The 16,188-nt window shown below is 42.4% G+C and overlaps 1 protein-coding gene across 4 annotated transcripts in view; it reads right to left on the bottom strand.

Annotated features, from left to right (window-relative positions):
• Positions 1 to 15,753, bottom strand: part of USP38 (ubiquitin specific peptidase 38) — a 132,672-nt gene extending 116,919 nt beyond the window's left edge. For 2 of the 4 annotated variants that reach the window (XM_029598521.1, XM_029598701.1), the window contains exons 1-3: positions 15,501 to 15,753; positions 15,236 to 15,369; positions 7,800 to 8,524 (exon numbers count right to left, since the gene is read on the bottom strand). In XM_029598521.1, the coding sequence (XP_029454381.1) occupies positions 7,800 to 8,481 (682 nt within the window). In that variant the 5' untranslated portion in view covers positions 8,482 to 8,524; positions 15,236 to 15,369; positions 15,501 to 15,753. The remainder of the gene's footprint in view (positions 1 to 7,799; positions 8,525 to 15,235; positions 15,370 to 15,500) is intronic. The other 2 variants (XM_029598612.1, XM_029598795.1) reach the window with 2 other exon arrangements.
• Between the last annotated feature and the right edge of the window lie 435 nt (positions 15,754 to 16,188).

Genomic DNA, 16,188 nt, shown 5'->3' with positions numbered 1-16,188 from the left:
TTTAATTCTTTTTGATCTCTTCTGTGCAGACTCTACCACGACAGACTGGTGTGGGAGTTGAGACTTCTGCGACCCAGGGATGTGTTGCACTAAATAGGTGGCATCTGTTCTTTTATTTACAGGTGGCACTGTGCATGAATGCTCCCAAAGGCGGCATTGGAGATCAACCAGGACCTCATGCACTGGAATGGTAATCTCTTTAGGAGCTTCTACAAACTGCAGGACTTATAAAGTCTTATGTCTGGTATCCTCCTCTGTAAGCAGCTGAAAAGGAATAGTTTCAGACATCTCCTTCACAAAGTTAGAGGAGGAGAGATCCTCAGGAGATTTTCTCCTTTCTTCTGGTGGTGAGGGTTCCGACAACATATCTTCAGAAGAGGAACCAGAGTCCACATCCTCCCAGGTGTCTGATAAAGTATGTGGGCGTAGACTGGAAGGATGAAATGGGAACGGCAGCGATGGTGACTTAGTTTTCAATGGATCCATCAATGATTTCTGTTTTTTCTTTCCTGGCATCAGGATCGGCATAGATGGAAGCGGTGCTGGAATTGGGTGGCTTGATCCTGATAGCCCCGACTGCCCTGGCATCGGCTGAGGAGTCGAAGGTCGGAATCAGTGGATTCAGCATCCGAAGAGTCTGAAACCAGAATCAGTTGATTTGGGTGCTTAATTTGTGTGTTTGGCCTCGATGGCACCGGTTTGAGTTGGCAGGGCACCGATCAAGGTATCGAGCGGGGACAGTAGCAGCTGAAGCATCGATGGCTCCGGCTCCGGTGGAGATATGGACATCGGTACAGGTGGATGGAGGTCACGGAGGGCATCGACTACTGCCTGGCGGATAAATCCGAGCAGTTCCTCCATGATAGCTGGTGCGATCAGAGCAGCTATAGGGGGTGGCAGGAGGCGGCAATACTGGCTGCACCACAGGTCCCTGTGGGGGCTCAGTAACCGGCACAGATATCTGTGGGGATTGCCTCAGTTCTGGCATCAATGAATCCTCGATCCTAGGCTTCTTAGAGGGTGGGTCGACAGCTATGGAACCTATTCCCGGATCGGAATTGGCACCAGGTGGTTCCCGTCAATGCCGATTGATGGTGCTTCTCACAGTGCTCTTTTTTCCCCCCCTCGAGCACTGATGCTGATTTTGTCGACGCCTTAGAAGGAGTTCGAGATAATATGTCCCCACTACCCCTATGTACCCGTCGGGTCTTTAGGATTACCTTTTCTGTAACTCCTGCCGGTGACGACTACATTGATGATGGAATGAGCTGTATATTGAAAATGTGTTCCATTTTATCTAGACGGGCCCGTCTACCTTTGGAAGTCATCTCGGCACATTGGGGACATGATGAAACGTTGTGTCCGGGGGCGAGGACACAAGACACTATGTGGGAATCAGTGATGGACATTGTACGAGGGCAATTAGGGCATTTTTTTGAAGCCGGTTGCCATTGTGATAGGCCGGACAGCTGTCGACAGCCTGCGGTCATAGATGAAATTAAGGAACAGTATCGACCGCAAATATAGGTTTAGTCACTGATTGATGGAAAAATTGATAGATACTGGGAGACCCCAATGAGGGGATTTTTCTGAGAAAAAAAAATAGTTTTTCCTGTGAGGGAAAGTTGTGTGAAAACACACAGGGCTCCTTAACCGTGAGGCTAACTGCAGCATGGAAAAAAGAAGACTGAAGGGAGACCCCTGTGGCTCGACGGATAATGGCATGCTCAGTGTGCCAATCAAAAGTTTCTAGAAACTTTGACAGAAAGTTTTCCGTGATAGGGCTCCTTCCAGTGACGTCACCCATATGTGAGGACTATCATCCTGCTTGTCCCAGGATAATGCTAGCAGAGATATTTTGCACATATTGGAGTTTTTGAGTGCTCTTTCATAGAAAGTTGGCATATAAAGAATTACAATACAGACTAGCTGGGTCATTACAGTGGCATGGATGACAGAACTTAGAGCATATAATAAATATCTGAACTGATGTATCTTTTGGTGGTACCTGAAAGACAGGTGGAATACAATATGATTTGAGATGACATATCAAAGTTCTCATGAATAATGATGTCCAGAATTCAAATCTGATTTTGTAATAAAACTGGTTTCCCTCTAGAATCAAAGATGAATTTGACATCCTATAAGCAGGTTTATGCACCCATAAAATTTCAGTTATGGAAGAATTCAAACATTTTAATTTTCATGCATCCAATCAGCTATGTTAGCTAGGCAAGCATAAAGTTTTCCCAGGGTCTCACTGTCATTCCTCAGTAGCGTGAAGAGCTGTACATCAGCAGCAAAACAAAAAATTAGCCCAGAGTCCCTAATAGGCTATGCTGAAAAGCATAAGTGAAATGGAAGAACTTTGGAGTACCCCATATTTCAATTCCCAGAGGAGATGACAGATTATAGCCTAATTTTACTCTGAGACCAACCTACGTGTGCTCAGACATTTCCAAATGTAATGGGTGCTTCAAAACTTATGCTAATCATACACCACAAAAACCATCAGCTTGTCCACATCCTCCTAACAAATATTTGCTTTCGTACTCACACGATGATACAAAATTGTTCAGAGTAGTTAAATCACAAGCAGATTGTGATAAATTGCAGGAAGACCTTGTGAGACTGGAAAATTGGGCATCGAAATGGCAGATGGAATTTAAATGTGGATAAGTGCAAGGTGATGCTTATAGGGAAAAATAACCCATGCTATAGTTACACAATGTTAGGTTCCATATTAGGTGTTACCACCCAAGAAAGATCTAGGCGTCATAGTGGATAACACATTGAAATCGGTTCAGTGTGCTGCAGCAGTCAAAAAAGCATGTTGGGAATTATTAGAAAGGGAATGGTGAATAAAACGGAAAATGTCATAATGCCTCTGTATCGCTCCATGGTGAGACCACACCTTGAATACTGTCTACAATTCTGGTCACCGCATCTCAAAAAAGATATAGTTGCTATGGAGAAGGTACAGAGAAGGGCGACCAAAATGATAAAGGGGATGGAACAGCTCCCCTATGAGGAAAGATTAAAGAGGTTAGGACTTTTCAGCTTGGAGAAGAGATGGCTGAGGGGGGGGATATGATAGAGGCGTTTAAAATTGTGAGAGGTCTAGAACAGGTAGATGTGAATCTGTTATTTACTCTTTCAGATAATAGAAAGACTGGGGGCACTCCATGAAGTTAGCATGTGGCACATTTAAAACTAAAATCGGGGAAAGTTCTTTCACTCAACGCACAATTAAACTCTGGTATTTGTTGCCAGAGGATGAGGTTAGTGCAGTTAGTGTAGCTGTATATAAAAAAAGGATTGGATAAGGTCTTGGAGGAGAAGTCCATTACCTGCTATTAATTGAGTTGACTTAGAAAATAGCCGCTGCTATTACTAGCAATGGTAACATGGACTAGACTTAGTTTTTGGGTACTTCCAGGTTCTTATGGCCTGGATTGGCCACTGTTTGAAACGGGATGCTGGGCTTGATGGACCCTTGATCTGACCCAGTATGGCATGTTCATATGATCATCTAACAGTCCAACTGACTCCCTCACAGGCTTTCTGCTTCGGATATAATTTTAAAACGTTTTTACTGTGACTTTTTGCCTCTTCAGCCAACTTCTTTTCAAATTCTCTCTTAGCCTGTCTTATCAATGTCTTACATTTAACTTGCCAACACTTATGCTTTATCCTATTTTCTTCTTTTGGATCGTTCTTCCAATTTTTGAATGAAGTTCTTTTGGCTAAAATAGCCTCTTTCACCTCACCTTTTAACCATGCCGGTAATCGTTTTGCCTTCCTTCACCTTTCTTAATATGTGGAATACATCTGGACTGTGCTTCTATGATGGTATTTTTTTTTTTAAACAATGTCCACACCTCTTGCACACTTTTTACCTTTGTAGCTACTCCTTTCAGTTTTTTTCTAACTACTTCTCATTTTATCAAAGTTTTCCTTTTGAAAGTTTAGCACTAGGGCCATGGATTTGTTTACTATCCCCCTTCCTTGTCATGGCTGGGGAGAGTCCATACTATTAAAATGAACATCTTGCCAAGATTGTGTTATGTGTTCCAGACCCTCCTATCCTGGATCCTGATATAATGCTGAGAAAGTGGCAAAAAATCGTTTCTGTTTTATTTGGAGAAGATGGCCTCCATGAGTAGCATCAGACTAAAATCCAGGATGGGTTGAGGGTACCGAATATAATCCTATACTATATTGGGTAAAGATGGAACAAGAGATAGTAGGCAAAGTATCCCTGGAAGCAACAGTATGGATGGCAAGTGGGCATAGAGAATTGAGGGCAGTGTCCCAGTTTACTCAATTAACACTAGATGTGTAGCAAAAATTGAAGAGAAAACTGGTGGGGAGACAAGATGTGATGGCATAGAACCTCCTTTCTGTATAACAGAATATTTTCGCCGGGATGCTTGGAGGTAGTAGCATCACAGTGGAAAACAATAGGGATCACAGAATAGAACAAGTGTGGGAAGGGAGGCGTGCATTTTCATTTGAAGATATAGGTAAGAAATATCAGATGGGAGAGAAGGATAGATAGCCATATTTGCAAATAAGCTTCCTATATCCGAAGTGGTAAGGCACTCCAACAGAGTAAAACTAGATTTGAAGGGTGCTGTGAAAAAACAGACAAAACAAGTAAGCCTATGGCTTAAGACCTACCATCGCATATTGCAGTCTTTGGGGAAAGAATTGAAGAGACAAATTTGGATATATTTCAGAATAACTGGGAGAAGCTCACTTTCATCATAAATCAGAGAAAATGGATACAAAAACCTCTATAGGTGGTACTTAACTCCAGCTAGGATAAAGGATATGTATCCAGGGCTATCGGGTCTCTGCTAGCAGGAATGCAGGGAAAGGAAAGATTTTTCACATTTGAAGGAGGTGTCTAAAATTGAAGGCGTATTTGGATACGACTGGAAACAATCAAGGAAATAATGGGGTGTGGAGTCCCTAATGATCCCAAGCTGATTGTGATAAACCTAAACATAGTAGATTTGGAGGAGAGAATGCAGCGTTTGATATTGTAGATTATTATTGCAGCAAGATATGAGCTAGTGACAAGTGGTGGTGCCCTCGGTGGGAAGGGTACAGATGAGGTTGGCGAGGGTATTTCTAATGAACAAGCTTACGGCATATAAACATGGTACTATCCCGAAATTTGAAAAAACCCTGGCCCTCATATATTGCTTGAAAGCAAGGAAGCAGGATGAGAGGTTGGAAAATCTCAGAGGTATGTTGCTCTACATTTAGTTGTATAGGAACTATAAGTGATGTCATCAGCATTGTACTGCATTTTTTCTAGCTCATCTTTTTTTTAGTTGTGCCACCCAACTTAAGTCATTGATGGTTAACAACATTATACAGCCTCAGACAACCAGAAGAGATGGATGACGGAGAAGGTCACTATGACTGGAGCCCTGACTGACTTAGGAGAAGAGAACAAGGTGCAGAAATGAATTGTAATGGACAATAGAGGGTGGGGGTGGGGGAAGAGACGGCTGAAAATGGAAAAGCTTTGGTCGGATGAGTGAGATATAATATTGCTTGCTAGAATCTTGACCAGTAAAAGCAAAAAGAGACCACATCACAGAAACCCTGGCGGAGTTACACTGGCTACCCATTGAGCAAAGAATTCAGTACAGAACACTATGCACCATACATAAATTAATACATAACGAAAAAGCAGAATGGCTGAACACAGCCCTTCGCGTACACGTCCCGAACAGAAACCTGAGATCAGCCAACAAAGCACTCCTAACTATTCCAATCAATCAAAACAGCTAGACTAACGCAAGTAAGAGAAAGAGCACTATCCCTGGCAGGACCCATACTATGGAACACCATGCCCTTGGAGCTAAGATTACAAAGTGACAGCAAAACCTTTAGAAAAAAAAATGTAAAAACCTGGCTCTTTAAACAAGCTTAACAAAAAGAGAAGGGAGAATAGTACCCAAGGAAATGCAAAGTACAAACAATTGAACACCTACACACAAAACCAAAATCAAAGTGTGTAGTTTTTGTTATTTTAGTTTAATCTTCATTTTTTTGTTCATCAATAAAGGATAAAAGTACAATGATAAAGCTAATCTCATACCCAAAACTGAAACAATGAGAAATGGACATGATTTATCACACTTACCAATTAATATTGTTTACAAACTATGTTACCGAACCTTAATGGCACCTGTGTAACTTGATATATTTTAGCATCATTATGTGCCTTACTGTAAACCATTGTGACGGTACCCATCTGAACGGCAGTATAGAAAAAAGTTAAAATAAATATGGATTTGTATCGCCGGTTACAATTTCTTATTGGACGTTAATGGATATGAAAGCTGTGTTTCATTGCTGTTTACACCTATGCTGTTCTATATGCTGGCATTGTGATTCTGACTTCTACAATAAACATTAAATTATCAAAAAAATGCCCAATATATTTTTCATGGCGGGAAAGTTAATTATGTTAAAGCAAGATAATGTGTCCCAGCTTATGGCTTTTGCTGTGAACTGCACAAGGTCTGTGCATCCATCAGACATTGGATTACTATACTGATTTCTATATATTTTTGTATATAGAGGTATAGTACAGAATATAATTAAAAAGGTCTAAAATACGCATATATCTGTTTGCCTCATGTGAGTTGATTTTCATTGTCAATGAGAATCTGAGGCAGGAACAGGAGGCAAAAAAAAATCAGTCAAAACTCCTCACTGCCAGCAAACAGCAAATGGGGGACAGTGGAGGCAAGTTCCAGCAGTAGGAAACAGCCCTCACTGCCAGGAAGCAGCAGGCAGAAAGAAGTTACTGGGGACATCCCTGCCCCACCGACAGGAAGCAGCAGTAGGGCGCAGCGGGACACATCCCAGTCTTGGCAATAGGAAGCAGAAGCACGCCAGAGCAGGGATGTAGGAACACTCCCGCTCGTGACACAAAGCCACAGTGCAACAGACTGGAGCTTTGGGGAACGCACACAGTTGGGCCGTGGAGCCATGAAGAACATTCCCGATTTTAAAAGAGGAGCAAGAGGCATGCCAGACAGCACCATTTATTTATTTATTTAAAGTTTTTGTATGCCGACATTCGTTACACACCTTCCCTGAGAAAAGGAGCGACATGAAGTGTGCAGAGCCATGATTGGGACCTGGGAGAAACGAGAGGGGATGCAGAAGATCTGGGGGTACTGGAGAAGAAGAGAGGACTGCACCTGAATAGAGTGAGCAAGGGGGAAGGCTAGATGGAGGTAGGGTGGGGGTGTGGCATCCAAGGGAAGACATGTACTCTTGCCATCCCACCCCCTCAAAATAATTAATTGGTAGGGGGCTGGAGGGAATAGAGGCAAGTACCTTTGTCCCTGGCAAGTAAGTGCTAGAGGATATTTTTCAAACGTTGCCAATAAGAAACACAGAAATACTAAAAATTACCAGCACACAACTCACTCCAAAAGTCAGTGTGCCCCAGTGATACCCCCAAAACACAGAATTTCTTGAACCTATGCATTCCCAATTTAACCTAGGAAATAATATTCTTAATACTTTTAAATTTCATTTCAACCACAAATGCCTGATCAGCTTACAAGTATTGATAGAACAATTGCATATTTTACAGTTAGTTTACAGGAAATGTGAACCAAACATTCCTACACAAATAATTAAATAATGCCAAATTTGAAATCTTCCTTCCTGAGGACATGTTTGGGTAACCAAAAAACCTGGTCTGCTTACCCACCTCAAAATACAAGAATAAAAAAAAATATTCAAAGCATCTTTACCTGTGGAAGAAATAATTGCAAACACCTCTTGCAGAGAAGGAAGCAAAGTGCATGGCTCAGCCTTCCAGATGTTCTGAAGCAAATTACTGACTTTGGTAACTTGAGAGAGATATTCCCGAAGTTCCTTCTCGTGCGAGGAAACACACTGGAAATGACTGATGGTCCGTACTAACTGCTGGCAAAATGCTACCGATAGTTTACCTTTAGGTACGCACTGCACAAAATTGGTCAGCAGCTCGCTTAGTCTAGCGCACAAGAGGGGCTCGGGTCTCTCGCAGACTATCCTTAAAACTTCAACCTGCAGCACACTGAAAAGGTCAAGAACAGAGGGGCAGCTCATTATCAGCTTCAAGCCACTGTGGATGTAGTCGAGCACTATAACATCTGTGCGATGTATGGACCCATAACCTTCTTGCAAAAGACTCAGAACAAAATTCTTGTTGAAGAAAGCCTCAAACTCCGAACGGTGATACCTGGCGTAAGCTTCGAGCACCTGATGGCCAACTTGTTTCTGGAAATGATCCTCTCCCTCCAAGATGAGGCGTGTGGTGAGGTTAAACATGGCCCTGCACTGCTCCTCAGTGATGGAGTTTTCCGCCAGTTCCATCACTTTCTTAACAATTGCTCTCTTCACCTTCAGAGGGTTTGAAGACGTCACAAGGCCTTCCAAAATCTTGTCCATTATGGCTTACTGAAGATCTAAGCACTAGCAGTGAAAGCAGCATCTGAAAGAGGGAACACAGGCAATATATATATATTACGTTCCAACTGAGAGCTGAATGAAGACCAAATGAGGGGAAAAAAAACCATGTGATTTAATTTAAAGCACCATTTTTACAGATTTGGGGAGAGGAGTGGGATGCATGGAATTCATTTTTTCCATTTGGCTTCATGTATTTAAAATGATTTGTACCCATTTCTCATCAACAACACTTCCAAAGACTGAAATAACCGAACACATACAGCAGACTGTTCAGGTGTATGGTAATGGCGTCCTGCAATATTTGCATAACTAAACAGGCCTAAAAATATGGATCTTCACTCCCAAATGAATGCTTTTTTTTTTGGGTGGAGGCCTGAACTTTCTTCACGTAACATTTAGAATGATTTTCTCTTTTTGATCAGTCCTGCTACGGGCTGGGACTTCTGTGCAACCGTGATTCTGCCCAGCGCGGCCGCACTGTCTGTAGAATTGCGCGTCTTTACCATTTAAGCCAATAGGACGTCACATTCTAGAATACAGAGAAAATGGTGCTTTAGGCTGGGATAAAAATTAAAAAAAATATATATTAATTATACACCATTTTTCTACTAATTCTGGAAATAAAACAACAACAACAACAAGATTGAAAGACTTGGCTGAACCACTTAGCCACAAGAGCAAAAGATCACCAGATCCTCAAATCTGGTCACGGTTGAGTAAAATAAAGAGGAGACCATAAAGTGTATACAGGTATTCTAAGTTACAGTTCCTGAAAGGGATGTGGAACAAAGGCTATTTTCCAGCTCCAGCACCACAGAGAAGCTACTTTTGAAGGATGTTATTTAGATTTCTTTTTCAAATCTACTTTTCCAGCAAACAGTAGTACCCTTTGCAGCTGAATCTCTGCAAGCATGAAGCCTTGCACCATGAATGCTCTCACTTGTGGTCTCTTTAAATGTAACTATCTGCTCATTAAGGGAAGACATATCTTGCTCCAAAAATTAACACAATAGATTTAAAAACAGGAAAAAAAAAAAAAAAAAAAAAAAAAAAAGGTCCTCCTACAGTGTGTGCCACTCACCTGACTGCTTAGCTCCATTTTTTTATTTAAAAGTTTATTGGTTTTGAAAATAGAAATCTCGGAAACTCCATCATATCGGTTCACAATAAAATTTGCTCTGGGATTTCCAGATCCACCACAAAGTTCAACAAGGAACAATATTTAATAAACAGAAATGTGTGGTAAATATGGACCAGAGAGAGGGAACAATGAAAGGATTATATTAATATGACGTTAATAACTGAAGGCATTACCATCTCTGGGTACACTTCTCCCTCCTCAATAGGCAACTATTTTTCCATTATTTAAAAAGAAAAAAAAATGATTACAGTCCATTGTTTAAGGATACTTTTCTTTAAAAAAAAAAAAAAATTCACATCCCTAAAATTTAATGAAATGTCAACTCTTACATGCTAAGATGTAGATTTTATAATTTTGCGCAAGCGCGTACTTTTGTTCGCGCACAGGGTGTGAACAAAAGTACGCGCCTGGTGCGCGAACAAACGTGAAATCGGAGCGGCCTCGGAGGGAACTATCTTTCCACCCCCCACACCTTCCCCTTCCTTCCCCACCCCCCCGGCCCTATCTAAACCCCCCCTACCTTTTGTTGGCAGATTTACGCCTGCTGAAAGCAGATGTAAATCTGCGCGCGCCAGCGGGCTGCTGGCGCGCCATCACCCGACCCGGGGGCTGGTCCGGAGGCCTTGACCACGCCCCCGGGCCAGCGCCATGCCCCCCAGTCCCACCCCCTGACCCCAGACACGCCCCCTCCCCGCCCCTTTTACGAAGCCCCGGGACTTACGTGTGTCCCAGGGCTGTGCGCGCGCCGGCGGCCTATGCAAAATAGGCGCGCGAGGGCCCTGCGCACGTAGATCCGGCCGGATTTACACGCGCAGGGCATTTAAAATCCGGCCCTAAGTGACTAACATCTGGGTGATCGCTCACAGTCATGTCTGATCTTGTGATTTGATTCGCACAATTGTAGCTGGTGTTTTATATATATTTAAAACGTTAACTATATATTAAGCCTTATGTGTGTTAGGACACAATATTTCATTACACAACTGAACGTGAAATGAACTACAGTCAAAGATTCATGAAATCACGTCCCAGCTGCCAGTCTGGCCTCAGAAAACACCATGAGCACTAAATTCTAAACCAAATAAGCATGAAGACTTGAATCACCAAAACACGGAAGGAGGAATGGCCTAAGGGCTAATTCAATGGGCTGAGAACCAGGGAAACCACTTCTCCTACTGACAACTCCCTGTGACTTTGGGCAAGTCACTTTATCTCCCAGTGCCTCATGTAGCCACTCAGATTATAAGCACTTTGGGCTAGGGACTCCACTGTATCTAAAATTTACTAATAACGCTGTAAGCCCCCTTGAGCATTGTTTGGTAAAGGCAGCTTAAGAATCCAGCTACATGTTATAATCTATTTGAGGCTCAACCCTTCCTTGCCCCTCCCCAAAACTTACAACTACTGGCATGGCTGCAGTACCTTATCTATCCCTAAGAGCTCCCGCCTCAATAGTTTCTGTCCATCCTTTATTATTCAGAGCAGAGTAGCAGCTGCTGCTCAGTCTCTGGTCTCCAGGTAACAGCTCAGCAGCCTTGGCTTTGTTTTACATCTGGTTGCCATGACACCCTAGCCAGAGAAAACCCTCTCTGCAGCACTCAGCTTACTTGACCAGAGCCCGGGTTATTTTTTTTTTTAATAAATGTGTTCACATCACTCCCTCTGGTAAGTTTTGCAATAAAAAAAAAAAAAGTGAGGTAATACATAATGGTGATTGGATAAAAGTTATTTTTTCACCGATAATTTTATTTAACACTTTTCTACACCGACCTTCATGAAAAATTTCATATCAGATCGGTTTACATGTAACAAAGGGTATAACTTAAACAAGAACAATTCACTAGAAGCGGAAGTTACATATAACAAGGGTAGATAACTTGGAGGCTAGGCTAGTCAGAGGTATAGGACAGTGTAACTGAAGAGAACTAGAAAAGGCAATGGAACAAAACATAGCGGGGCGTTAATGAGCAACGGGTGTCATTTCTTCAGCTCACACGCAAAGGCAAGTAGTAGAACATGGAAACCCTATCTCTGCAAGGAAGCAATGAGATAAGCCCCACATCGTATGTTTGACTTGCATAAGAATGCCGTCCGTTATGTATTTATAAGATGGAATATATGATCCAAGTGCAATATTATCTGTTATTGAACAGTAGAACATCGATTTATCTTTAACATTAGATGGGGATGATTGGAGAGATATTTGAACAGCTACCCTTAACCTTTCTAGATGTAATAAAATAAAGGAAGTGTTTTGCTTGCTTCATCGAACACATCAATATCTTATGTATTTTGCCAGATTTAGCGCTACAAGCCCCTTATGTTGGAAGGGCTGTGGTGTAAATGCCACTCATTTACATATGTGGTGGGAATGTTCCATTATTTAGACATTTTGGGAGCAGGTACAGAATGACCTAAAAACTATAAATCTGCACAGATATACATTTAACCTTCCAAGAAAGAGGTGCGATACAGTTTGTGTGGCCATCATAATAGGCATTTCTGGTAAGAACATAACATAAGAAAATGCCATACTGGGTCAGACCAAGGGTCCATCAAGCCCAGCATCCTGTTTCCAACAGTGGCCAATCCAGGCCACAAGAACCTGGCAAGTACCCAAAAACTAAGTCTATTCCATGTAACCATTGCTAATGGCAGTGGCTATTCTCTAAGTGAACTTAATAGCAGGTAATGGACTTTGTCAATGCTTATGCTTTTTCCTATATTCACCAGATGGCTCCTTCTTCCAGTTTTAAAGGAAGATCTTTGGGCTAAAATAAGTCTTTTACCTTACCTTTTAACCATACCAGCAATCGTTTGCCCTTCCTTCCTCCTTTCTTAATGCAGAGGGCAACTGTTATAGAAGACAATGAGTGTTATGCTAACCAGGCCTTTCACCAGGCCAAGCGGAACCCCCAAGCAGTCAGGGGAGGGGGCACAGTCTGATGTGGTGGCAATCCAGCCCAGATCCCCCATCCAATGACGCAACCATGTAGACGTTCTTGCCACTACTGTAGCAACCTACAGCACGGGTGTTCTGCCCCCCAGATAAGGAGTGCTGGTGCATTGGGTAACTGCACACCTCATCTGCCCCTTCTGGACAGCCCTGATACTAGATACTGCTATGAAGAAAGGTGGATGCTCAAAAGGAAAAAAACTGCTAAAACTGCTGATTTGAAAGCACAGAACAAAACTGTGGAGACATCCTGCAAGTACAATTTACCTTCTTTTGCCTTATATATAGACACCTCACCAGCCAGAAGTAAATAATTTTTTAACTTATTTTTTGACTTTTGCACATAAAACTTAACTTAGTCCAAACTGCAATACAGGCTCCTCGACATGGGTCCGTGTTTTGTGGTACTGCATCAGGGGGACCTCTGGTCTTAAGATTTTGGCGCCGAGAGAGACGCTATGGTGGAATAGGTTACAACCTGACAACTGATTTGACTGCTGAATGGATGGTAGCAGTGGTCATGATATGATATAAGGAGATCCCCCTGATGCAGTACTACTAAACACGGGCCCATGTCGGGGAGTCTGTATTGCAGCTGGACTAAGTTTTACGTGCAAAAGACAAAAAAAATCTAAAAAAAAAGTTCAAAAATTATTTACTTCTGGCTGGTGATTATAAATAAGGAAAAAGGTTAACTGTACCATAAGTGCCTTTTATGATGGCCACATAGACGGTATCACACCTCTTTCTTGGAAGGTTATTGTTAATAATTATACACTTGTCCTTCCTACCATGTACCCCATATAAACAACAGATATACATTTAACAGCTCCTTTATGTCTGCTTGGTAGATGGGAAGATCAGCTATTGAATGTGCTCTTGAAAAAGCTTGTAACTCTTATTACATGCCGCTCGTATAACTAGCGCCAGCACAGAGTCGTGGGAGCAGCCGCTTGTTTTTCACGGAGCTTCACAGACCGCTAAACAAACTTAACAAGTTGAACATTGCTGGCACAGTAATCAAATTCACTGTCACAACATCTAATGTTTCACTGGAATACCGGTCTCTCTTGCGCATATCCAGCCCTTGAAGAAGGAGCCAGCCTCCGAAACATCAGGATGTCGGCTGAGGCAAGACCGACTACAATTTTGAGATAAGTGAATATTGCAACAGTATCCACGTGATCATTTCAGCAACAATTGCACAGTGGACAGTGAGCACTACAAAAGTTTGCATTCCAACACTGGGGTACCTAATGATTTTTAAAGCCTACACATAGGCTTCACAGTCACGATAGCCGTATTTTTTTACAGCATCGTATGAAGGTACACTCAGAGTATTGACATCCATATAACAGGTCTCTTTTTGAATTCATAATTTTTTCATGTTATACTGTTTGGGTTTATAAATTTAGCTCGTATAACTATAGCATATTTTTGAAAGATAACACTGACATTATCCTACTGGAAGAAGGTGATTGCTAGCATAGCAATTATGGAAAAGATGTCATACGCTCTCAAAGATCAGTCAGAGAAATAGGATAGTGTTTGGCAGACTTATTGGCAATGAAGAAATTCTGGTGATCTTTCATGATATGTGATAGCTGCTATGATATTTACCGCTACTGACTTGGTTTCTGATGATTTGTACCTTAATGTGACTTTACCTAATAGCTGTAAATAGTATTTAACTTGCATCATATAATCAGTGTGAATATGTATATATAAAGAATGTCATCAATTTAAAAACGTGCTAACCCCCGATATGGTTTTCTGTTTTGGTTTGACACTGTCAGCTAAAATTAAAGCCAAAGACTTTGTAATGCCTAAGTGGACAGAGACAATCTGTTCCAGCAATGCATTCTAATTCCAGAGCAACATGAAGCTCTGAAAACAAGGCCATTTATTTACCTTGCTGAAAGAAGTTATGTGAGAGTTCCTGTGCCCATATGTACAGTTCCTACAGGTATGTATCATGTATTTATTGCAGAATTATTATTTTTACAAAGCATTAGGTCTTTTTAAAATGAAATTATAACAGATCTTTGAAAAAAATACAAAAAAACACTCCTTAAAATACATCAATTTCTGTAACACTGCTTTATTTAACACCACTAGAGAAAGGGCCTTCTCTATAATAGGGTCCATAATTTGGAACTCTCTTCCCTTCTCATTATATAGCATAAAGGCCCCAAAGAAGTTAAGAAAGGCTCTTAAAAAACAACACTATTTAAAGCAGCTTATCCAGAAGAACAATGTAAAGAGAGTGTTTATCTCAGCCTTCTGAAGGTGTGGTAAGACGACATTAACTAGCCTGGTCTAATGCTCATGGTTGTTGTTATCTTTCACCGTCTTTATTATTTTAAATTCGATATGTTATGTGAACTCACCCCAAACTTTGGAGGGTGCGAGCAATAAGTGCGTTTAAAAATAAATAAATACTACACATACAGTATTTGAAATATACACCTCGTTTACATGTAATATTTATGGCACTAGAACCCATAACAACATATTGTCTTCAAGCCCGGAAACAGTTAAAAATAATTTCCACGAGACAGATACCTGTGGCCTTCATGGAAATGAAAACAATGAACGTCACACAGGCGAACAATACTAAAGAAACGCCAAGTTACCTTAACAAGAGGTGGAACTCATCATTGGCTGCTGAGTCACTGGGAGCTGTTTGTTCTCTGGGTTTCCTCTTCCCCCTCCTGCTGTTACCCTGAGCGATGAGGCTCCCGCTTCCATCCACTTCGGCAGTGTCAAACTATGGGGACCATTTAGAGGAATCACAAACAGGGGCCACGCTTTTCATTCCAAACTCCCTCCCCCCCACCCCCCAACACGTTCCAAATCATCTCGCCCGCCCCTCCCCCTCCCATTCCAAAACCTCCTCACCTCTCCCGTCCTCCCCCCTCTCCGAGAGACGGCAACCGACGGGGCCAGGGGAAGAGAAGCGGGGGGGGGGGGGGGGGCGGCAGCTGTCACCTTCCCCTCTCTGTCCCGCCCGGTTGGGCCTGCTCCGCCGCTTCCAGAGGCGGCACAGCAGCCTTAACCGCTCCGCTTCCCAGCCACGAAACGACCGGATCCTCTTTGAAGCGGCGGACAATTATAGCGGAGGGCTTCCGTTTTGGGTTTTTTTTTTTTTCCGGAGGGAGTGTTGCCAACCCCGCTTATTTACCGCGAGATTGGGCTTCTTTCTTAATCATTCGCGTTTTTTTTTTTTTTCCCGATTCGCGGGTTGCTTTTAATTGGGCTATTTTCCCTGCCAGTCGCGTTTTTTTGGGCTTGTTGGGCGGGACTTGTGCTCTGTTGTTGCAGTGATTGGCTGCTGCTGCTGCTGCTATGAAGCCTGTCCGTAACAGGCGCACCCTAAATTTTTGCAGCAGTAAACCAATCAGAGCTATAAACCTTCACCCGAGCTGTGGGCCAGACTTGTCTGTTGCTGGCTCTCCTCGGCGAGCTCTGCCGGTTTTTGCTGCTCTCCTTGAGCGGCTAGGGCTCCGGCCTCCTTTCCTACTCCCCTCGGTGGAGCTCTGAGGGAGTGCGTTTGCACTCCTTAATCCACCCGGAGACACCACTTTTC

The sequence above is a fragment of the Rhinatrema bivittatum genome, chromosome 1 (assembly GCF_901001135.1).
Source record: "Rhinatrema bivittatum chromosome 1, aRhiBiv1.1, whole genome shotgun sequence".
NCBI lineage: Eukaryota > Metazoa > Chordata > Amphibia > Gymnophiona > Rhinatrematidae > Rhinatrema > Rhinatrema bivittatum.
Note: the sequence above shows the minus strand (reverse complement) of the source record. Positions and strands in the feature narration are given on the sequence as shown.